The sequence below is a fragment of the Anthonomus grandis genome, chromosome 3 (assembly GCF_022605725.1).
Source record: "Anthonomus grandis grandis chromosome 3, icAntGran1.3, whole genome shotgun sequence".
NCBI classification, from domain to species: domain Eukaryota; kingdom Metazoa; phylum Arthropoda; class Insecta; order Coleoptera; family Curculionidae; genus Anthonomus; species Anthonomus grandis.
Window position 1 is genome coordinate 32878801 of NC_065548.1, and position 25788 is coordinate 32904588.

Genomic DNA, 25788 nt, shown 5'->3' on the forward strand with positions numbered 1-25788 from the left:
GAAAGATAAGTAAAAAAAAGAATGAATACATTTGTCAATATGCGATAAAATATTAGACTCAGACTTATTACTTAATTTCAAAAATAATTATTAAATGAATATTATTTATTATTTAATTTGGGGGTGCACTTGCTACTACAGTAGAACAGGCACAATCATTCGGAAGTTAAAATTAAGCCTGATGTCATCAGTATGATAGAAGGATGCAATTGCATTTAGCCAAACGGATGCCGTGTTGAACATGTGTATAATTCAGGCGCGTCTCTCGTGGCGTCATTATTGCCGGATCATAAATAATTTCTGACTTCCTTAAAAATCAGTTTTCTTTTCTCACACATAACATAAGCAATATTCGTAATTTCCAAAAACAAAAAAGTCACTATATCTACTTTAAATAAAAAATCGATTCGCAACACAGATTTCCATATATCGGATCATAATTAAAAAAAAGGGTACGGGATAAACAAAGAACACATAAGAAACAAACAATTTTATTTAAAACAATATTAAATTTATAAATAACATAATATCTACTAATTGAGCTGAAATTAAAAAAAAAACACAGTGATGTATTATACTTGATCCCATACAAATCCTGCCATATTTTTCTAAATGCCAAAATTAAAATAAACTATGAAGTAGCAACTAGCCTATATCCTACAACTTATAATATAATTCATTATAGTAGTGTTTCAATATATGCCCTATTACATAATTCATTTATATAGATTTTCATTTTGTAGGTTCTAAAAAGGGGATTATACAAACGATATAAATAATATTAGGGACAATAATTCATTATCTAAGTTACGTCTCCTATTTATAATAAATGTCTAAAATCCCCTGCTTATAGTTACGCAGATAATTCATAAACACAAAACACTGTATAACAATTAGTTTTTGATAAAAATTACCGAGTAGCAAAATAGATTTTATATATCTTTGCCAGATTATCTACCTAATAGTTTCAAAAAAGACGTTTTCCAAATACTAATTAATCTGTATTTTACAGTCATTCTGATTAGTAAATCTGTCAAAAGTAAAACATATACATGCTACATACAAATTTCTTCGTTTTAACCTACAACTTTTGACGATTAACAATAATAGGATAGAATATTGTCTTTCTCAACTTAAGGTGTGGTATTCATTTTATATGGTTCGGTATAATTTTTTCAGGGATCTTAGTTGATGTGCAAAATGTATAATGAACAGTTAAATACAGAAATATATACTGCATTAAAATGCAAATGTATATACCAAATTGTCTTAAAGATACAGTGAAGTTTCTATAATCTATATCACCAGTAATTTGGACGAAATATATACTTTGAAAATAAATAAATCTATATTTTAGTTGTTTACTGTAGTTACTGTATAATCCTGTATATTGGTAAATGCAATTCAGGTTTTAAGAGAAAAGGCCACACAACTTTACGCAAAATTGTATGGTGATAACAACTTTAATGCGAGCAGATAGTTTTTATATATTTAAAACAGGCATATTGTATTCGTTAGCTTACAGTTAGTAAATAGAAATTGTGTAGTGATTAAAATACACTCAAAACTATTTCTTTAAAAAATAGAAAAGAAAATTTGTGAAAACCAGTAACGACTCAATTAGCTCTAGAATTAAAACAAAAAGCCAATATTCTAGAAATTATTCTTTGGTGCCTGCTAAAGGAAAATCGGCAACTAGAACTTCTAACTAACATCTAAGGTAACCTTCGTTCATGCTCGATGCAAGTTAAATGATGATTATTAAGATTAAAAAATCCGAGAGCATTTAAGAATGGTGCTATTCCAGGTGAATATTATGCGATATCTTCAGTTTCACAAATCCTATAATTCAAATTTTTTAAAAAGGTAGTAATATAAGTCGCTAAGAACTTTTAAAAATCCATAATATTCCGAGTCGTACAAAAGAAATGCAATTGACTCGTCAATTACTTTACGCAATTACTACACACTTGTGACCAATGGATTAAAATTTGAAGAAAGTTAATTTCCCATACTTTATGAAATATAGACTTAAAACTGCCTACAGAAATGTTGGATAAAAATATTTTTTCAGTTAACTAGTGATGCTACATAATCTGATTTTAATTAAAGCTGTGAATCATCAAGCAAACTGTTCAAGTTTAAGCCATGAAAAATAATACCGAACTTACACACCATAGAGTATATAAATTATAGTATACAGGGTGTCTCACGACGAATAGACGCGATCGATATCTCGGAAACTAATTTTTCAAAAACTTTGAAAATTTGGCAACGTGACACATTCGATGGGGGCTACGCAACTAAAATATTTTGACAATTGTGACGTTATACCGGAAGTATGTGTCAACTTCGTTATTTTAAATGGAACACCCTGTATATTTTTACATTTTTGGCTTCCACGTGAAATTCTAGGTATATTTTGTGTATAATGTCCTATACCTAAGTGTAACCGTTTTTGACATATTTTTAATTTCATGTGAAAAACTATGTTTATAAGATTACTCCCTTTTAGTAGCCTTTATTTATTGGTTAGTTTTATTTTAAAGGAAGGACCACTTTAAAAGACTATTTTAATATTTGGCTAAAAAAAAGATACAGGGGGGTCAAAAACTAGCATTAAAAATTAAAATGAAAAAATCATTAAGTCAAATATTTTTAAATGGAAACCCCCTATTTTTTTCATAAAGATAATTAAAAATAAGGTTAACTTTGTAACGGTTATCTAGTCCAAAAATTGATAGTTTCCGAAATATTGGCAGTTTAAATTTGGCCTAATATTAAAACCCGTATAAACACGGCTCAAGGATTGTTGATTAGTTGGGCATGACGGTTGTCATTGTAACTGCTAGAAGCGGCATGACAAGACATGACAAGATAATGGATTATAACAGAAATGTACACTTTTTAATAAATTAGACATTAAATTACACTTTTACGAAGAACACTTAAATAGCAAGTCACCTATAAATTTAATGCATATAATCCATTGTCTTACTGCCGCTTCTAGCGGTTACTGTGACAACCGTCATGCCCAACTAATCAACCAAGCCGTGTTTACTATACGGGTTTTAATATTAGGCCAAATTTAAACTGCCAATATTTCGGAAACTATCAATTTTTGGACTAGATAACCTTATACAAAGTTAACCTTATTTTTAATTATCTTTATAAAAAAATAATAAAAATAGGGGATTCCATTTAAAAAAATTAACTTTTAATGATTTTTTCATTTTAATTTTTATTGCTAGTTTTTGACCCCCCTGTATCTTTTTTTCAGCCAAATATTAAAATAGCCTTTTAAAGTGGTCCTTCCTTTAAAATAAAACCAAAACTAACCAATAAATAAAGGCTACTAAAAGGGAGTAATCGGTAATTATGTTAGGGCTTATAAACATAGTTTTTCACATGAAATTAAAAATATGTAAAAAACGGTTACACTTAGGTGTAGGACATTATACACAAAATATACCTAGAATTTCACGTGGAAGCCAAAAATGTAAAAATATACAGGGTGTTCCATTTAACATAACGAAGTTGGCACATACTTCCGGTATAACCGGAAACGTCACAACTGTCAATATATTTTAGATGTGTAGCCCCCATCAACTGTGCCATGTTGCCAAATTTTCAAAACCCTTGTGTAAAATTAGTTTCCGAGATATCGATCGCATCTATTCGTCGTGAGACACCCTGTATAATCAATTTAATTTCCATACAAACTACATACTTATGAGTAAATATATATAATAAATATATAATAATAAAATATCAGATATTATAAATTAATACTTTTTTACCAGAAGACTTGTATATTATACTTAAATGCCGTTTCGCGCTCTGCAAATTGCTTATCAAATAATGTTTCAATGTAGAAAATTAATTTAAATCTTTTATGGTTATAAAACCTATTGAAGTGTTTAGTAGGAAGAATTCTTGATATATTAGTTTACCAGTATTATATTGAAAAGAGCTACAAAAATCGTGTTACTGTAATGGTCATGAAAAGATTATCAAATTCAACTGATATTTGAGGAGTTTATAGTCAGAGTGGCTTAAGTTACTTTTCCTAAACTATTGACAGAAGTAAATTTTAGAGTTAAACACAAAGTAGTGAAAATCTTGTTTTTATTAGTTCCGGGCATCTAGTTCTACCATATAAAAGTTTTGTTTTCAGTGAAAGTCAGATTTGTATCATTGTTACTATAAAGAGTTTTCATATTAAGTTAGTTCATTAGTGAACAGTTTTATCAGTTCTATTGACTGTTGCCAAATTGTTAAAAAATAACTATTTTATCGGTTTGAGGTGGGCAGGGCATAAGGGTACATAGGGCTACTTAGTAGCACATCCTGGAGTATAGTGGCCAAAATCGAAACTCAAGGTTTGCTTCATTTTGCATGAGACTAGCAGAATATCTTGATGTATCGATATTATCGAAATAATTTATCAAAACAGGCATTTATACATACATGACTATGTATTTCGATTTTTTTACAATATATTTTGAGCAGTTGCTTAATCCCAAAATAATATAAGATAATAAATTAGGTAAATTAAAAGTCAGAAGGAATTATTAGCAAAATTAAAAAAAAAGACCCTTCATCTGAAACCGTAGATGGTGAGTGAAGATAAAGACGTCCTAAAAGAAAGAAGAAAACTACGTCCCTTTGTCTTTCCTGCCTTCGTCCAATGTGCGATGAGCACAGCACGTACATATGCGTCGAATGTATCAGCGAAATATGAAATAAATGTAAAAAAAAATATTACTTTTTGAAAGTGTGATGCGATTTTACTGAAACGATACCAAATATGGTTAGTTCTACAGTTTGAATTGATGAACCTCATTCTTCAGTTTTGTGACAGTCTGCTACCATTGTTGCTTGGTTATCCGCCCGGGGACATTTATAGCCCCAATAAAAGTAAGCTTTTCTTTCGTGTATTTACTAAATAAAACTATTGCATTTTTCCAAACAAGCGTAGGAAAAAAGCATTTCAAAGAGCAGCTCACAGTATTATTTTGTTCAAATATAGCAAGAGAAAAAAAAAGACCGGTTAGATATCGGCGAAAATTGAAATAAACACCAAACTTTCCGACAGGCTGGCATCTACAGCCAGATAAAAGTTTTATAGCCAACAATGTCGGTCTATCAGAAAAGTCACTGTCTAATATCTCTGATAAACCTCATTATTCTCAAAATAATAAAAAATTACTTGCACCACTATGACTGTAACTCTCTGATTTCTTCTAAACTGGACATAATCTCATAAAGTTCCATATGTCAAAAATGTATACGTCCATTCAACTATAAGACCTAAAGCTAACCTTAAACTATAATACCGACAATCGTTATTGATAATCTCCTTAATCTTAATCAATTTAACTTTAAAAAAATCTCCGTCGACTTACGACTACGACACTAACTTTTTAATTATCCTGTCGCTGTCTTCCTCTGTGGATTCAAGAGTGAGAGCTTCAAGAATCTCCGTTGGTGAGGTGACCGATGTTTTCCTTGTATCTTCCGAGATGCTCTTCCTCGAGTTTTTGCGACTGCGAGGTTTTCGGCGGGCGATGGCCTCGCACGTGCCTTTGGGAACAAAGGTGGTCCATTCGTTTGATTTCGGGTCCAAGTATTCAATGGTATTTAAAAAGGCTTTACCTGTAAAATATTTATGTTCCATTTGTTCCAGAATAAAATCATTACCAAGACAAATTTATGTTGTTTTTTTTTCGTTTTAAAGGAAGTTTGCACCCCAGTTGACAATTTGGGGTCCAAAATAAAACTTCAAACGAAAAAAAAAATTTCTCGTCGCCGTTTCAATTTGATCTTTAAGACACAGCAAAAACATAGGGAACATTCAAGAATTAAAAAACTAAAATACATAGTAATAAACAGAGATAAAATAATGAAAATAAATAAGGGAATATTTACATTAAAATAACTTTGATGATACAACACGACTAGTAAAATAAGGATTTAAGATTAAAGCAGAACAAGCTTAATATTTGAATATTAGCAGTGTGAATTAAGAATTTCATGTTCAACATTGGCATGCATATGGGTAATGGCCTCAATTTGATGGTACTCAATTATACTGATATTATTTATGCATGCTCTGTTAAGTTAACTTTAGCTGCCCTTCGCTTAAAATAAAGACAATTTATTATATTATCTCTCAATTTTAATTGAAAAGGAGTATATTAAAGATTCAAAATATTAAACAATTTTTAGGGCCCACTTTAGTTTAAAAAAAAAAATTAGCAAAATTTGATATAACAATTATTTATACCTTTTATTTGGAACTCAATAATCAACGTTTTTTATGTTTTTGTTTGATTTAGAGGAGGGGCTTATTTTTAAAAAAACTTAGTCGATATGAGAATCATTTCTATTCCTGTTATTTTGCATCCAACCCAACCGAAAAAGCTTTAATTTCAGTAAAGAAAATTCAATTAAAAAATAGTATCATACTATAATTATACCTGAAAATCCACCAACAGCGTATAAACGTTCATTGACCACGCAACATTCGACATTTGCTCTGGCAGTGGTCATGCTGGGCCCTACACTCCACGTTTGCGTTTCTTCATCAAATATTTCAGTAGTGTTTAGGGAGTGGCTACCGTCTGAACCCCCAACAACGTATAATTTATCCTAGAATTATTTTTTAGTTAAACCATGAACGTGTAGAAAATGCTAGAAAATAATAGAGTTTTATTGGGTGAAAAACTGTAAAACTTTTATCTTTACCTTAACATCTGTAAAATATCAACTTAATTAATTAGACCCGCTTAATAAACTCCCCTCAATTATTGTATTCGTTACAAATAAATCCAAGAAAACTCAATACAAGTGCAGTTTTACATTTAAGTAGAACACCCTCGTCTTTTATAACAAAAAATCCGTGTATTTTATTAAAAATTCTTTATGTGCATAGATAAATAATATTCTCAATTTATAAAAAAAAAGTTTCATGCTATCTTCCTCACTATTCATCCTATACCCACTTATTCAAGCACTACTATCAGGAATTAAAAACTATATGTACGCGTTTAGAAAACAGTCTTGAAAAAAAAATCTAAAAGCGGTAAAGCAAATTAGCTAAAAAACTAATTTTTAAACGTCATATTTCTTCGGCTTGTCATCTAGACATCTTATTTAATTTTATTTGATAAAACTTAAATTAAATTAATTATTAAAAATTAGAGTGAAACTAATTCATGTACCTAAATTTTGTAAAAAAATTATGAACAAAAAAAAGAAATTAAAATATCACTCTTTTTATTTTTTGTTGATTTTGAAAGGTAGCTTACGCAAAAGCATACTTTGATTTTCCTGGCGTGATGTTCAAATATTTCGATAGAAAATACAATTATCCATAATTTTTCTGTAGACATGCACGACTGGCCAACTGACTTGGTGTATTAGCATTCATAGGCAATTCCTTAAGTTAAAAGAGAGAACGACAATGCCTCACCTATTTCCAGATTCACCAATTGCGCTTCTACTAAAAGGGAAAATACATTAAGCTTTTATTCTCTACATTTAATTTGGGACGAACTGTATTTAGTAGAGGAGGAACGGTATCGTTCTCTTTTTAACTTCAAATTCATAATAGTTTCATGAAAAAAATAGACTATAAATATATGTAAAATGTTGACGACCGAAATGACAAATAGTGCAGTCCCGCGCTTTTCCACGTAACCGGTAGCGCTGAATTCTTAACATAAAAAGGTCAATGTTCAAGCTTAACCACTATTTTGTAATAAAGAATAATACAATATATATTAAATACATATTTAATTACTTGCAACGCATTATTAAATAAACATAATTATGCTTTTTTACTCATGATTAAAATAATATGTCATGGGTCTTTTAATCTTGTAAATGTAGAGGTATTTAAGTTTTATTATTTTAGTATAAAATAACAGCATGAGTATCAAAGTGTTACTTTTTGATATTTTATTTTACTGTTCGAATGGAAAAAATTAAAACGGTTTATACTAAATTGTCTTGTTCTGAGATTTCAAACGAGTTATGTTCTTTTATTGAAATTTTGAAGTTTATTAGTATTATATTTCAATATTCCGCATTATAAAGTATTTATATTTATGCTTTTAGTTTCTCTTAATCTGAATAACCGATAATGGCGGATTGTAGAAAAAAATACTCGAAAACAAATGTATGGATGATTTAATCCACAAATCTTTATGATCATCCAAAAAAACCTTGAAAGGTACACTTATTAAATAGAAAATTTAGACACTTAAATATTTAAAGACGGAAGTGGTGCTCACTGGATAGAACAAAATAATCAAACCAGAAATATTCGGAGCAAAGTGTATATTTATGTCTTAGGCGATTTCGGCGTGTGACCATCATCGCAAACTGAAAGTAAGTTGAATGTGATTTTTTTATATTTTTATATATGAAAAAGGATTTTAAAAATAGAGAGATAAAATGTACTCACTTGTCAGTTATGAACAGGAGTTCCACATAGTGAGAAAAAAATTGTCACAAATTAAAACAACAACCACTAAACTTAACACCACCAAACTTAAAACGACATAAAATATTTGAAAAAAAAAGAAGAAAACATTATTACCCTTCCATGTTTAAATTGTGTTAAAACGCGGGAAATAACGTTAAAATAGATTAGAGTCATCCATCTATCAACTTCAGAATCAGAGTCAAACCTGTCGAAAATACAGGGTGTCCCATTAGTGCGATAACGGACGATAGCTCCGATACAGTGATACAAAAAAAATAAATTTTTATACAAAGTTACTTTACTGTCTAAGGTGCATAACATAAAAATATTTTTGGATATACAGGGTGATTCATAAATGTGATATGATACACAACTTTTTTAATTTAAATGGAACACCCTATATTTTATTGCATTTTTGGATTGCTTTAAAAATTCTGCATACCTTTTATCAAGCATCGTCTATACCAAAACTTACCCGTTTGTGAGATAATTAATATTTTATCAAAAAATCGACGTTTGCACGTCTCCACAAAAACAAAAATAATTCATTCATCTGGGATCCTACAAGCCAAATCTTTTATAGGTTGTTAGTGCATACTTACACTTACTATATGGTCCTATGAGAATTTGATAATATTCTACAGGGTGTTCGCAATACTCTATCCAAAACCAAAAAATGTAAACAACCATATCTTATTTTGTTCAAATGGAATGACCCATATTTTTTATCTTAAAATGTTCAGAATGTGATAAGATTTCTTTTTTGTTAAGCATGTCCTATACCTATCTGTAACAGTTATCGAGTATTTTACACTTTTTCCTAATTTCGCCCTTAAAATCCACAATAGTCGCGTTTTAATTTAAAAGAATTTTTCTTAGTTGGCCATGGAAATAACAATTGCACCAAAAACAAGCAATTACTTTGACAGAAGATTTAGTGTTGTCAGTTTATCACTAAAGCGAAACATTTTTGCATTAAAAATTAATTTTTCGAAAGAGGATATGGTGAAAATGATTTACTGTTTCAACTGTTTGGATGCAATTGAGGTAACTTTACTGTTTATTGGCAAGCACAGTTAGATAATTCAAAAATCCACTGTTAACAGAATCACATGTTTTTATGTAGGTACCTACAGATTATGCAAGAATTATCTGATAAAGATTTTGCTAAACGTTTAAAGACGTTTGAAAAAAACAATTTATTAAACCTTAAACTTTAAAAATAGTAAACGGTATGGATTGAAAAGAATTTTTAAATTTGGCATTTTATTAAATTACAACAAATTTAATGGTACGAAAATGTACAGAAAAGAAATTTTGTTTAAAATTTACCAAATAATAAAATCTTAAAACTAATCGAAAAATCAACAAAAAATATGCCTTAAATAAAAAAAATTAAAATTGTGAACAATAACAACAACAAATGACTAAACCAAAAAGGTATGTACATTAAACTATAAATAATGTTCTACATGTCCACCCTAGTGTTGATCACACAAACGAATTCGTTTAACAAAAGAACTGCTTACTTTCTGTAACATTTCTCTAGTTACTTCTTGAAAAACATTCCGAATTCTTTGCTTCATGTCGTTTTTGGTGGTAACAGGCCTTTGATAAACCCGATTTTTCACAAACCCCCACAAGAAAAGTTTCTCTCGAAACGTGAACTCGAGTTTTGTGAGGTCAGGAGATCTGGCCGGCCAAGGAACAGGTCCTCTCCTGCCAATCCATTTATTTCGAAAATGGTCATTAAGATGGGCCCTCACAACACGGCTTAAATGAGGAGGCGCTCCATCTAATTGTAGCCACATTCGTCTCACTGTTTGTAACGGTAAATCATCCAGCTCTTCTTCGAATTCATTTTGCAAAAAATGTAGAGAGTTCTGACCGTTCACTACCCCTTCAAAGAAATATGGTCCAAGAAGCTTTGTCCCAATGATACCAGCCCATACATTAAGTGACCATCTATGTTGATGATCCAGTGGTATCACATGCCTTGGACTTACATCGTTGTAATAATGGAAGTTGTGTCGGTTTACAAATTCATTTTTATGGAATGTCGCTTCATCAGTGAACAACACAAAGTCAAAAAAGTCCTGTTGCAGTTGGATTTGATGCAAAGCCCAGCGGCAAAAGTTTCGGCGATTAGTAAAATCTTGATCGCTTAATTCTTGTACAAGCTGTACGTGGTATGGATGAAATTTATGTTTCCGGGTGACTCTATTAACAGTGGATTTTTTAATGTCCAACTGCCTTTCAATTTGCCTACAAGAGACATGCGGATTTTCTACTAGGGCTTGCATAACAAGCATTTCATTCCAATCGATTTGGATATCGTTCCGCATCCGGATATCTCTGTGCATAAACGCTTGCCAGTAAACAATTTTTCTCACTTGCACCCAAACAGTAAATCATTTTCACCATATCCTCTTTCGAAAAATTCATTTTTAAAGCAAAAATGTTTCGCTTTAGTGATAAACTGGCAACACTAAATCTTCTGTCAAAGTAATTGCTTGATTTTTGTGCAATTGTTATTTCCATGGCCAACTAAGCAAACTTCTTTTAAATTAAAACGCGACTATTGTGGATTTTAAGTGTGAAATTAGGAAAAAGTGTAAAAAACTCGATAACTATTACAGATAGGTATAGGACATGCTTAACAAAAAAGAAAGCTTATCACATTCTGAACATTTTAAGATAAAAAAATATGGGTCATTCCATTTGAAAAAAATAAGATATGGTTGTTTACATTTTTTGGTTTTGGATAGAGTATTGCGAACACCCTGTAGAATATTATCAAATTCTTATAGGACCATAAAGTAAGCGTAAGTATGCACTAACAACCTATAAAAGATTTGGCTTGTAGGATCCCAAATGAGTGAATTATTTTTGTTTTTGTGGAGACCTGCAAACGTCGATTTTTTGATAAAATATTAATTATCTCACAAACGGGTAAGTTTTGGTATAGACGATGCTTGATAAAAGGTATGCAGAATTTTTAAAGCAATCCAAAAATGCAATAAAATATAGGGTGTTCCGTTTAAATTAAAAAAGTTGTGTATCGTATCACATTTATGAATCACCCTGTATATCCAAAAATATTTTTATGTTATGCACCTTAGACAGTAAAGTAACTTTGTATAAATTTTTTTTTGTATCACTGTATAAGGAGCTATCGTCCGTTATCGCACTAATGGGACACCCTGTATAGTAGCGAGAAATCGGTCTAGAAACATTGAAAAAATTTAGGAAGGGTTTCCTTAAACCTTTGTTATTCCCTATTACCCTATAGCAGCCTCACTATAGGTTTACAGGCAAGGGTGGCTTGGCCGTAATAGGTTGAGTAAAGAACCACTTAATTGTAGAATTCAATACTGATTTATTCACCCAAAACTACAACTATTTATATCAGCCTTAAACTAACAATTCGTGGTCATTTTCAAAACTAAGATCTTTTCTCTTTACAATACTTCCTACATTCCTAATGATGAAACCTTGCAAATTGTTTTAAAAAACTAAACAGTTTGTGATTCGGGTGACAGACCTATCTTTTTATAAACTATACTACGCACCTTGACGGACTAACATAAACAGTTTTATATACTTAAGTAAAAAATAGAATTTTTAAATTAATAAATTTAAAATTAAAAATGTCGATTAGACAAACATTAACCAGAAAATTGTCACAAAAGCTGGATAACCAAACAAAATCGACTTCAACAGATATATAATATATATATTAAAAATTTAGCAAGATCATCCTGTTAGCCTTGAAAGTCTTAAATTTTTGTTCTTTGCATTTTTAATACTCAAATAGGGAGTATTATTAACACGATTAAACTATCCGATTAGAAAAAACGAAGTAGGCCGTGACTGCTAATTTTTACCAAATCAAATTAATTGTACCGAAAAAATGCAAGAAACGATAATTTTAGATTTTTTCATGGCTAACTAGACGGTGTATTAGTTTTTCAAAATTCTTATGTCGGTAACATAAGATATAGGCATCATAAGGGAAGCTCCCCTGAATCTGAGCTTTGGCCATTTTTGGGACGAAAAATGTAGAGAACTCAAAAAAACTAAGACTTGCAAATTTTCAAAAGATGTAATGCATAACTATAGTTAGTATTCCAAATTATTAATCTATATTCTTCAAGCAATTTGCGCGGGCTGTAGCTCTGAGAGGGTGCATTTTAGGACACATGTTTATAGGAAAAAAAAGTCTTATTTTTACTCCAGCAATACGCTCTTAAAATATTTTCACCCAATTTTGTAACACCCTATATAATACAAACACATATACAATAATGAAAATCTCAGTACAAGTATATACATGTATATAATGCAAAGGCAAGAGTGCAATTGAACATAATTTGTTATTCTGATTTATACACTCATCCTTAAGAACAAAATGACATAATAATGATATAAACCTCAAATAACAAATTTGAAAGGAACAAAATAAGATAAAGATGAAACAAGATAAGATGTGTAGACACAAGCTATTATAATTTGCAAAATTATCTATTAAATCAAGAAGATTGGAGCAAGTACGAGACATAATTTTTAATATGGTTAGAGAAAGCAGAATAGAGCAGACTTAAAGGGCAGAAAGTAGACTATCAAAGATTTTAGCTAGACCATATGTAAAAGATCTCTCGAATGTTGCGGATTGATGTCTAGATATAATGATCCCATTGAATTGCAAATTACGTGTATCATTAACATCAGTAAGATACGTCATGAATGTGATTTTTGAAACAAATATTAAGGATACAAGGACCATAAACAACATCACAATGGTTAAAAACAGGGAGAACCATTAAATCGCATAAATTTTGTTAGTTTTTTGATTAAGAAAACGTCTAGAGTTATATAAGGCACGTAGATTTCCTATACCTTTTTGAATGCACATACAAATGTGTTTTTCAAACCTTACTTGCTACCAATGCTTTGGAATAAATAATTGGAATAGGTAGAACCAGAATAGGACAATTACCCCTATTCCATCTAAAAAGTCATTCGCACAGGCGTGACCTTTTTGAAAACCAGATTGCGGGGCGTCAATCAACCTTTCAGACTCCACATAGTCTACAATTTGATTTTTTAGGGCTCATTTCATAACCTTAGATGATATTGCAAGAATGGAAATGGACCTTAAGTCATTGAACCTTTTACAATATTAGTTATACAACACCGAAATTGTCACAATATCAGCCCGTTTCAATATAGAAGGTAATACAGAATTTGGTTTACAATTATTTAATAGATGACAAATATATTTGAAAAAGAAAAGACCTAATCAACAACAGCCCACAGCCTTAGGCTTAATTTGGGTTACAGACTTAGGCTCTTCAGTTTCTGAGACAATGTGCAAATTAAACCTTTCAGATTTTGTACCAAGAACTGGTCATAGCCTATATGAATTTCAGCAAAAATATTAATTAGTGGTACGTAAAATTAAATAAGTTCCAAGATAAACTACTTTACTAACTTTATTTTTGCTTTGAAAAAATATTATTTTTTTTAAATGTTTTCAAGAATATTTTACTATTTCCATTATTAAAATGATGCTCTAAAAAGATTTTCTTTTTTTCTTTGATTTTATGGTCTTTATAGACGAAACATATAAGAAAATTAATATTATCATAAGTATTAAAAGAATCAAATTAGTTTGTGGAAGACATTTATAAGAATTCCATCGATTTTTCCATCGAATAAACAGGGAAGTCAGTGGACGATAGACACGTTCTTCGATTAAACGTTCACCTTTTAAATGTAATAATTAAACATGATTTTCAGAGGCACCGTTTAGTTACTTGTAACTCCGAAGAAAGGAGCTGTAAGGAAAAAAACTAAAATAAAAATGTAACTTAATTTACTGAAAGAGCAAGTTTTGATGCTTAATTATTTAATTTCACTATTGCGCTCCGAAAATGAACTGTACATTCGTTACATTGATTTCCACACCCAAGACGTGAGCTGACCAGACATGTACATCAAAAATGCATAGTTTTCAAACAAAACCAAAAAGTGGTTAATCGGCTCATGAGGAAACACACCTCTAAATTTAATATCACTTTGCAGTTTAACGTTTTAATTCGTTTCTCAATTACATAATCAATAGGCTTTAACTAAAACCATTAAATATTTTGAAAAATGAATATGGTTCTAATTTTAACCGTTTTTAATTTTTTTTTATTATCTATACATTTAAACTAAAAAAATTAAAAATAAATAAAGATGATCCTTTCTGATATAAATGAAAAAATATTTGTGATTGAATGAAAACAAAATTTGAAAGACCATTGGCAGCTTAGTTAAAATTATTTTTAATCTACTTTTTAATGAAAAAATTACATAAGATAGCAACTGGTAATTGTAATGTAATAAAACAATGTGCCGGAAAAACCAGACGTTAATTAACTATATACACATTCTCAGCATATCTCTTTAACGAACTTACCTGGAATACAGCAACACCACAACCTCTCCTTGCTGTATTAATGGGTTTCGAAACTTCCCACGTATTATCCTCAGGATTGTAAACTTCAACTGATGCAAGGCAATTCCAGGAGTCACACCCGCCAATGGCGTAAACCAAATTTTTAAAGGCGCTTACTCCAGCTTGATACCGACCTGAAAAATACAAAAAAATAGACCCATATTTTTTTAATGTTATGACCTATGAATGGGTTTATAATAAATAACCTAAAGCAAACTTTTTAAGAAAATTATTTAAGTAACTAAGTAAAAAAACAATCTATAATAATGGCAAGAAAGTAAATTGTTACTGAATAAACCCGGACTAGTAGTAAAGATAATAAGTTTTGTAAGTTGAGCTGTAAGATAAAGTATTCAGATAATTAAAATTTGTCTCTTGGGCGTCGGTCTCATCAGTTGAACATTATATACTGATTAACCAGAGCGATTTAGAAAAATTCTTATTATATATTTTATTTTAATTATTGTGTATTTTTATAGGAGCTAGTTGCTTCTAACCACATTCTAAGGTGAAGAAAACACAGTCAAAGGTTTATTATACCTTGTCATCAGTGGATACATCAAGTTAGGAGAAGAAAAAAAAGGAATGGCTTAAGATCTTAAATAAACAACAACCTTTAGCAACTTGTTTATTTTTAAAGAGGCTCAGAAACTGCTGAAGAAAAGTTGCCATTCTGTGATTTTTCTATTTTTTTCCTGGCTCTTTACTAATACGCAAAGTCTATGCATTTGTAATTTTCTAAAAATAAATAATTAGTTGGTTCGTAGTGGATGTAATTTTATAGGCTAAGCCCGCTCCCCTTTAATCCCTTACTCAGTAAGGGATAAAAAGAAGGTAAGAGGTTTTTCAGCTTTATGATATACACGCGCGTTTAATTGCACTGCTAATTCGCTTCTCATCTTGTCGTACCGCCCACACACATTTTTGACACTCTTTCACAGGTAAAGTTTATTTGAATATTTTCGTATTAAAATTATAATAATTATAGTACGGGAGCTGGCGACAGATTTTTTGGGACAATTTTATTATAGATGAAATTTTTATATCTATCGACAAAATGAGTCTTGCAGGTTAAGTGCTATGCGTGCTCATATGCTATACACGGCCGATCGCTCGGTCGCCAATATTAAATAAATAATGAATTAATTATAAAAAAATGTTTTAGTCTGTATGCGTTTTTTAAAAAAATGGATTAGATATATTATATGATACAATATTTTACACAAATATTAATCAGTACGGCAAGTACTGGTGCTTGATGAGGTAACGGCATCGGTTATTTCGGAATGTTCCATAATTCTGATTTTCGGCTCTAAATATTTCCGAAATAGACTGTTGACTGTCATCGTCTTCCTCACAAAAGTCTAACACATCGTCGTTGTCGATATTTAGTGGCTCCAAGTGATCGTCCTCCTCATCTTTGTTACACACTATACGACTCTCTTCAGCCGAATCGGTAATGATTATTACAGAGTCTGTAATAAAAGAAATATTGACTATGTTATTATTTAGCCCCACGTTATTCGCAAATTCATTTTTTTATGATCCATAAAAAATGAATACATTGAAAATTCATCAGTATCTTTGTTTCTCTCTTGCTCTGCTTCCATGATATTATCGTTTATTGTCGCCAACAACTGGTAACCATGAAACCACTTGTAAGTATATCTGCCCTCGATTTCCTCCCATCCATGGCCTACAGGTGTTAAATTGGTTGGATTCGATAGGTGAGCGTGACGCCAAATGGAAGAAATGTATGCTGTCCGGAGTAAGTTTTGTTGGAGTTCATCTTTGCAAGGTGGAAGGATCGAAGCATCGAAGTTTGATGTGATGATGCGGAAAATATCATCCGTATCGGTGAACTTATAATTTTTGGTGAATATTTCTAATCTGGAGAGGTTGATATCTCTGCATTTCTTCGAGCTGTATATGTTGCAAACGAACTCTTCTATTGCCGGAAATGTTTGTAGACATGATGGAAATTCGCCTACATCTTTTAGTGACGTCATGAATTTTGTCGATGCTTTTAAAATATTAAAGGGACGATTTTTTCCTTTTTTATATAATGAGGGATTGAAATCGCAACCTGTTAAAGCATGAAAAGCCAGCACCGCTGAACATAACTGTTTCCCCAGTTTTTCGAATAACGAACTTACATTAATATACCGATGGTTATTGCCAGTGCATGCATCCATATTTTAACATTTGATTTTACATGTTCCATATTTCCTAACATAATGATTAATACATCAGTGTCAGAGCAGCGGATCATAACAGTTGCATTATCGTCGACTCTACACGCATGATACACTATTTTCGTGTCTGCTTCCTCATGTTCTTCGCAAGACAGTTCGCTTTCGATTGTTCAGACAACTACATCATCGATAACTTTGTATTTGTAACAAATGTCATTATTAACATATAGTGTTTTGTTTGCAATAAAGGGCGCCATGTCATTCGCAGTCCACGCATCGATTAAATAACGCACGAGTTTTTCCTTAAAATTAATATTTTTCATATCAGCAAAAAAGTCGTGGCGACGCTGCTGTTCTGGTCCACTATTATGATCGGTCACTCGCACATTATTGTCATGCATGAAACGTTGAAAATGCAAATTTGCAGAGACATCATCGGATGCAAACGTTTCGATCTATTGAAATGTTTGCCATATATAAAAGAACTGACAGAACAATTAGCAATCATATCTAAATCAACAAGAACGTTAGTAATGCCACAATTTTCGATATATTTTCCGATCGCTTTAAAATATGACATCATTACATGGAATTGGTCTAAATGCACTAACAATCGATCAAAGTGCGGTTTTTTGTACACTGCAACTGTAATGCTACTTTCGCGATGGCTAAATCATAACTGACTTGAATATATTGTTCATTACATTCATCTGCAACTTTGAGGCTTTGCAACATTGTGTTTGACTACTGCAGTATTCGTAGATGAGTGATTCGAGTTAATAGTGGTAAGGTAAGAGTGTTTGTTGTGTCGTTTTATCGTTAAAAATTAAACTATTAAATCCCACCCACATAGGTGTTTTCGGAATATTCAAAACATCAGACAACATCCACGTTAATTTAAAAAATTGGTGATTTCTAAAACTTTCGATGTTAGTGAACGTTCCACACTTCCAAGAGGCAATAATTTTTCAACTATCTTGGGTTTTTTTGTATACAGAGCCAGGTCATATGTTACGGTGTCAAAAGTGCGCCTTATTTTTCTGAAGTATTGTCGCCTTCATAGGAACCAGCTGAAATTTCCGTAACAAATATATTTTCATCGATATTTTGAAAAATAATACCTACAATGTCGTGTAGAGTATCTTTTCCCGAGAGGTTGTTCACGAATCTGTCGAATATGTTAAAAGCTAAGCCGGTACATAAATTAGGGGCGCGTATGATGTCTTCCGGACATACACAGTCTGATTCGAACTAGAAAACGTTGCTTCAGTTTCTAACTCTTCAAGACAATTATAGCTGACACAATGGCCAAATCGATTGATAATATTTATACAGGGTGTTCATTTGAAAACTTCCCACCACGGATTTATCGAAAACCACTGTTTAAAAAAAACGCCGAAATACGTCAAAAGGTTTGTCAAGGGGGACAACTTTCTAACCTAAAATGACTTCACCCCTTTGTGACTCTGCCCCCCAGGGTCAACCCCTTAAAGATTTTAAATAGCAAGGGGTATCGAGTAATAGCTTGTTTAAAAGGTCTTTCAAAGTCTTTTATTTTGACGTTTGATTTTTTTAAATCGGTCGATTTGTTTTCGAGAAAATTAGAAAACTCTCTGTTTATCTTCATTTCACTTTATTTTCTAAAATGCCTGCCCATACATAATTTTTTGAGGGTATGCCCTTCTACAAATGCATGAGGATTTTCACTGCTCCAATATCTACAGTTATGCTTATTAACAAATCCTAAATTTAGAAAAATTGTACATTCATCGCTGAAGTTTGGTAACTGTGTGAACAGAGCCTAATGAAATACCAGTGGCAGCAACAATTTTGCGTAATGAATTATTAGGATTTATTCCAAAATGACCCAAAACTTCATCTTGAGCGGCTTCATCCAAAATTCGCCGATGATCACGTTTTTTATTTGCAACAGATCCAGTTTCAGTAAACTTAGTAACAAGGTCCAAAACATATCTATGCGAAGTTATCTTCTCCGGATGTCTGGCGTTAAACGTGACGCCAGTTTGCCGAGCAAATTGATTTTGGGAACCATAAATTAAAATAATTTCCACTCTTGCGGCTAGTGTGTAAACCATTTTGGAAGTAAAATCTTCAATTCAACAAATAAATTTTCACTATTCCAAGACTGTCACAAATGTAACTGACGGCAAAATAAATTCTTTATTTTTCTTAATACAGTTCGCGTAGGATATCTGTGTTGATGAAAAGAATACGGAAAAAAATTCAGGTTGTTATTTAGTTTTTTCCACGTCTAATCTTCGGAATTGTTGTTTATGTTGGTAGTTTCCGTTTTAAATTATAAACGAATTGTAGATTTGGCAAACCCTAACGGGCAACATTTTGAACACTTATTGAAATAAAAACTGATATTTTCATGTTTTTGTTTTCTATCTGAACAAGTTAAGATAAACAAAGATTTTTCTAATTTTCTCGAAAACGAATCGACCTATTTAAAAAAATCAAACGTCAAAATAAAAGACTCCGAAAGACCTTTTAAACAAGCTATTACTCGATACCCCTTGCCATTTAAAATTTTTAAGGGGATGACTCTGGGGGGGGGCAGAGGGTGAAGTAATTTTAGGTTAGATAGTTGTCCCCCTTGACAAACCTTATGACGTATTTCGGCGTTTTTTTTTTAAACAGTGGTTTTTGATAAATCCGTGGTGGGAAGTATTCAAATGAACACCCTGTATAAAAAATCTTTTAAAAATAGTTAAAACTTTTGTCATAATTTTGGATAAAACTTAAAATGCATACTTTGCGTTTAATGCGCGAGGCTCAATTATTTCCTGTAATATTTACTATTAATTTCCTAATATTTTATCCTTATAACTCGTGCGGCATAAAGAGCGAACGTTTTTAGGACAGGTAGTGGCATTGGGCATTAGAGGGATGTGCGTCAGATTAAGTTCGGTGATAAGCATTTCAATTCACTTCAAATTCGGCTTGATAGGCCCCGATTTTTTTGAAAAAAATGGGGTTACCGTTTCAGTAACGTCTGAACGTTACGTTATTATGGTAAACACCTTCTTTATCCCCCAGTTAGAAAGAAGACGTATTGACCGTGACCGTTTGTGGTTTCCAGGGCATCCATGGCTGTTTTTCGTCCCTTGTTTTGCCAACCATTTTATTTCAAGATTCGGTGACCTCCTAGGTCCCCGGACATGTCCACGTGTGACTTCTTTTTATGGGGGTACCTCAAGTCCCAAGTCTATGAAAATAATCCTCGTACTTTAGATGAATTGAAAGATGCAATCTGCCAGAAAATTAGTGAAATCAATAGAGATTTGTTGCAAAAAGTCGATGCTAGTTTCCGCGAACGCCTTCAAAAATGTGTCGATGGAAACGGTGACCATATGCCTGAGATTCTTTTCCACAGCTGAAATTCCATTCGAGTATTATCAAATGCTACGTCTTTGTGTATGTTGGTCTACCAATAAATTTTCCGTAAAGCAAAAACTTTTTATTTTTATGATTATTTCAAAAACATCCTATTCCTCTGCCGCACTCTGTATAAGCTATATCAGAATGATTTATTCTCATTGTCCAAATAAAAATATTATTTATTGGTGGTAAAAAGTGCAGCTCAGGAAGTTTATTAATAGTCAGGAAATCATAGAATGTGAAAAGATTTGCAAACTTGGCTGGTCATATTTATAGATATTTGTTGTTTTACCAAGAACGTTAATATAAATTGTTATTTTCTCGATAAAGTTCGGCATTTTTATCGCAATTTTATATTATTTTTTGTTAAATGAATCGGAAAAATACTTCTTAATTTAATTTTTTATTTTTATCTTTTTTTTTTAACTTCATGCTGTAATAAGTATTTTAGCTTTTGAATAGACTTCCCATATATAATATTTATAGATATTATTTGATTTATGTAACATTTTAAACACATAATATAATTTATGTAAGATGTAAGTTTTTTTCCCTTTAAAAAATATTAAACTAGACCAAACACTTCGCCCCATTTCTTTTAACGCCGCAATAACTATTAAGATTAAGAAAGAATTTATGGACCATACAAGAGTAATTCGATACTAGAGGTTCGATCTTATAAACATCCATTCTAAGAGCCCTGAGATCCAAACTTTGCTTAAAAGATCTTTTTAAAACATATTCGACTTTTGAAGTGAAAGTAGCGTGCGTGAATATTATTTGTTTTAAGTGCTTGTGCCTTATTTTGGGTTATTTTTATACTGGTGAGTTTTCTCACGGAGCATATCCAATTTTCATTATTTTTTTTTCCTATTTTTATTGTTGTTGCTATTTACATTTCAACATTTTATTTTAAATATATGTGTTTTACAAGATAATAATAATATTTAACATAAACCATTTAAAACCTGTTTAATCTACATAAAATATTTAAAAGCAGAGTGCTAGAGCTGCACATCATCTTTCTCCTTTTACGTAAAATGGCCATATAACGTAGATTTATTTACCAACAAGTTGCTTATTGTGGAGTGATTGAGCCACAGAGCAATCTTTCTGTATTGTGGAGTGTTTGAGCCACTTAGCACTGTATTATGGAGTGTTTGAGCCACTTACAGATTTGAATGTTGCAAACTACGTTTTCCTGTACTATTTATAGTATGAAACTCTACCTTCCCAAATATCCTATTTTACCATCTGTTTAAGCAGTTAATAAGCACATTTATATTGCGCTAGTGGGTGACAGACACAATGCGTAATAATATTTCAAATATAATAAATAGCTGTTAAATAAGAATTTAACTAGTTACAAATGTTTAAATCTTTTAATAATCAAAATATCTAAATACTAAATAACATAACATAATTAGGAAATCGGTTGCTCAACACATTTATTTTTTCCAGGTACGTACGTTATGTCATCTTACACTTGACTACATGTATCAACATATTTATCAACATAATCAACAAGTAATTTAAGTATCGTGGTTTTTAAATATATAATGTAAGTAATTATCACTAAGACTAATATTTGATTTATTTGATTAATATTGTTTTTATAATAAAAATTGGTAAACGCCCCATATATTAAATTAAAATATTTATTTACCGCCACCGGATTTGAATTTAACATTTTTGGCCTGACATTTATTAATTTTAAATTGATATTTTTTATGAATAATACAAGAACTAATAATTTACAATTTTTCTTAAACCATAATAAACTGAAATAATTCCATAAATTTCTATATTTATAGCTAATCACTCTAAATTTAAAATCTTCTGCTTATACTAGGCAAACAACATTTGCATTTTAAGCGTTTTTTTTCTATGAATTACATATTAAAGGAAACTTCTGTATAAACGTAACATGATCTATATATGGACACCATTAACAGTGACTTAATAATACGCTATTGTTTACTAGCGATTTTTAGAATGTTAAACACAAATGATTCATATTTCTTCAAAGTACAAATACATTTGGCTATTTTATGCAACTAAATAATCATAAAATAATAAAAAAGTATAAAATAATACAAATAAGAAAGAATGTTATATTAAAAATGAATAAAAAATGTGTTATTGAAGGTTTGTTGAAGCAAAAAAAACACCAAATATAGGAGATTCAGCCAAAAAGCTATAGTCAACAAATTTATCTGAAAATTTTCTTAAAAAATATTATTTATGGTGACTTGTATGTATCTTTTTTAATTAAAACAGACAAGGAAATTTTTAATATTCACGGATCATATTTGTGTAATAGAGAAAAAAAATTTAACCCATTCTAAAACTATGACTGATTGACTGTGACTAATGACTGAAATTAGTCTTCCTAAAATGCCCAATAACCAATATTTACCTTAGACTTAATGTCTGTAATACCTAATTAATGCTTTTTGTTTGTTTTGCAGATTATAGGTCAAGCATATTTTGCTCAACTATTTATCAATAAATCTAAATTTAACATCATAACTAGGTAAATAACACTTGCATTTGAATGTTTTTCTTTCTATGAATTACAAATTAACTTAAAAAATGTTAGTGCAGCCAAGAAGAGAACATAAATCTCATTTTCTTACCTTCTACTTAGGAAGAAGAAACAAATCCCAATTTAGAGAGACACAATAATCACAATTGTTAAATTCTTGGAATACAACAAGATTAAATTGTAGTGGTAAGACTAAACTAATCTTTTTAAAACTCAGTTATTAAGCTAAGAAAACTATATAAAATCCATCCTTCTCACTCTAATTTAATTCTTCTCTTCTCAATTTAATTCACGACAAAAACAAAAAGCTTGTACTATAGATGTACATACTTTCATAGCCATGCTTCACTAATGGTTTATGATCACCCGTACATAATATGTTGTACATACATCATATTATAGCATAGTAAGAAAAAAGATATAAAATTATCAGTGACCATCAATTCAATGGCATCTGGGTTAAGTAAAAAAAAAACTTAATGTTGTTTCATGTTTTGTTTCAAAAGTTTTAAGCGTATGTGTTACGATCATTTAACTCGAGACTATCTTTCCAGGGGTGATAGTAGGGAAAGAAAAAGTGAACGGTGGAAGACAGTCAAATTAGAATTAGAAGTGCCTGTGGTATGGTCCAGAGCCATATAAAACACAAGTACTGACTAATGAGCTGGCAAATTACTTGAAAGGAGCACAATAAGAAAGAAGAAAAACACTTTTGCATTATACCATAGCCCTCCATAATATATGTATTGTTATCTTAACTTAAGCCATGTTACCAGTAGTGCATATTTATACATATACAGGGTGTCCCAGCGAAAACGAAACAGAGCTATTTTCGGTATGAAAAAAAAATTTTTTTTTCAAAAATCTCGGACACGTCGATTTTATTTTTGAGGGGGACAACTTTTCCTTACCAAGGCACCCTCATACCAGCAACCCCTTTCTAAATAATAATAAGGGGGTGGAATCACCCCTAAAATCCTAAATGGAAAGAGGGGTCGTATGATACCTTATTTTAAAGGTCTTTTAATTCTGAATATAACTGCCAAATTTGAAGTGGCTAAAATTATTTCTCTGGATAAAACTGCTTGTCAAAATTGCGGAAACAGCGAAAATGAAAAAGATATTATGGACTCTTTTTTGGATAATATTTTTAAAAGAATAAGGAAATCCTATTTTCGAAGGGGTCACTTATTAATTAAGAGGCCACGTAATACCTGGAATCCTTTACGAGGGGTTGAAAGCACCCCTTAAATCTTAAACAGAAAGAGGGATCGTGTCTCGTGATCTTTTTTCATAAAGCAGCATTTATTTAAATAGTTTTAAATTATTACCCAGTCTTTTACGTGTTGAAACACTGTTAGCAATGGTTTATTCTACTGCAGAGAGGGTTGAGATGATAGAGTTTTTCTTTCGGCATAACAATTGTGCCAATAGAACGGTACAAGAATTTAATGACCTTCATCCAGAAAAACGAGTCAACAGAAAATACGTTCTAGAAATAGTTGCTAAATTTAGGGAATCTGGCAGTGTCTTAAATAAAAAGCGTGAGTTCAAAATGCTGTTGTTGTCAACGAAGCAATGCAAATAACTGTCCTCGGTAACCTTAATGCCGAGCCAGGAATAAGTGTCAGAAAATTGGCGACGAGTACAGGAGTAAGCAAAAGTAGTGTTCATAGGATACTTAAGCATAATAAATTCCATGCTTACAAAATTCATCTGGTGCAAGAACTGAATGAGGACGATTTTGACAGACGAGTGCAATTTTGTGAATCGCTTAGTGATATGATAACTGTTAATCCGCGTCTTATTTACAACATTTGCTTTTCAGATGAATGTACTTTTTTTCTTAATGGCAACGTAAATCGTCATAACTGCCGCTACTGGTCAAATGCAAATCCGGGCCAGTTTCGTGAAGTTCCTACCCAGTTCCCTGAAAAGTTAAATGTTTGGGCGGGAATCTTGGGCGGCTCCATTGTTGGTCCGTTTTTTCTGCCCGGAAATTTGAATGCAGAAATGTACCGAGATCTCTTGGAAAATGCCGTATATCCAAGAATAGTGGAAATAATGGAAGGCGGAAATCATTCTGATGATGATAAAGTCGTTTTCCAACATCGAAAAGGGTAGGTATTTCTTATCTCTCCACTTTTACTGGCAGTAAAGATTGTATTTCTTGCTATTTTTATATCCACAAGATATCCATCAGTCACTCAGAAGCCACCATTTAAATTCAGAGTAAAAAGGCCTTCAAAATAAGGAATGACACGACCCCTTTTTCTATTTAAGATTTAAGGGGTGCTTTCAACCCCTCGTAAAGGGTTCCAGGTATTAAGGTGGCCTCTTAATTAATAAGTGACCCCTTTGAAATTAGGACTTCCTTATTCTTTTAAAAATATTATCCAAAACAGAGTTCAAAATACCTTTTTCATTTTCGCTGTTTCTACAATTTTGACAAGCTGTCATATCCGGATAAAAAATTTTAGCCACTTCAAATTTGGCAGTTATATTCAGAATTAAAAGACCTTTAAAATATGGTATCACACGACCCCTCTTTCTATTTAAGATTTTAGGGGTGATCGAAGAGGGTTACTGGTATGAGGGTGCCTTGGTAAGGAAAAGTTGTCCCCCTCAAAAATAAAATCGA

At 31.4% G+C, this 25788-nt stretch overlaps 1 protein-coding gene and 1 long non-coding RNA gene across 5 annotated transcripts in view; one reads left to right on the top strand and one right to left on the bottom strand.

Annotated features, from left to right (window-relative positions):
• LOC126734053 (uncharacterized) overlaps positions 1 to 25788 on the top strand; it is a 59874-nt gene that overhangs the window by 180 nt on the left and 33906 nt on the right. Inside the window, exon 1 of one of the 2 annotated variants that reach the window (XR_007659942.1) lies at positions 21898 to 22060. The exons of the other annotated variant lie outside the window; for it this stretch is intronic. This is a non-coding gene — a long non-coding RNA (uncharacterized LOC126734053). Of the gene's footprint in view, positions 1 to 21897; positions 22061 to 25788 lie in introns of those variants that run through there. 2 annotated transcript variants of the gene reach the window in all.
• The window catches only part of LOC126734046 (influenza virus NS1A-binding protein homolog), a 134289-nt gene continuing 108976 nt past the window's right edge, over positions 476 to 25788 (bottom strand). For all 3 annotated transcript variants that reach the window (XM_050437564.1, XM_050437563.1, XM_050437565.1), the window contains 3 exons: positions 14961 to 15133; positions 6483 to 6654; positions 476 to 5658 (listed from right to left, as the gene is read on the bottom strand). In XM_050437564.1, the coding sequence (XP_050293521.1) occupies positions 5411 to 5658; positions 6483 to 6654; positions 14961 to 15133 (593 nt within the window). In that variant the 3' untranslated portion in view covers positions 476 to 5410. The remainder of the gene's footprint in view (positions 5659 to 6482; positions 6655 to 14960; positions 15134 to 25788) is intronic.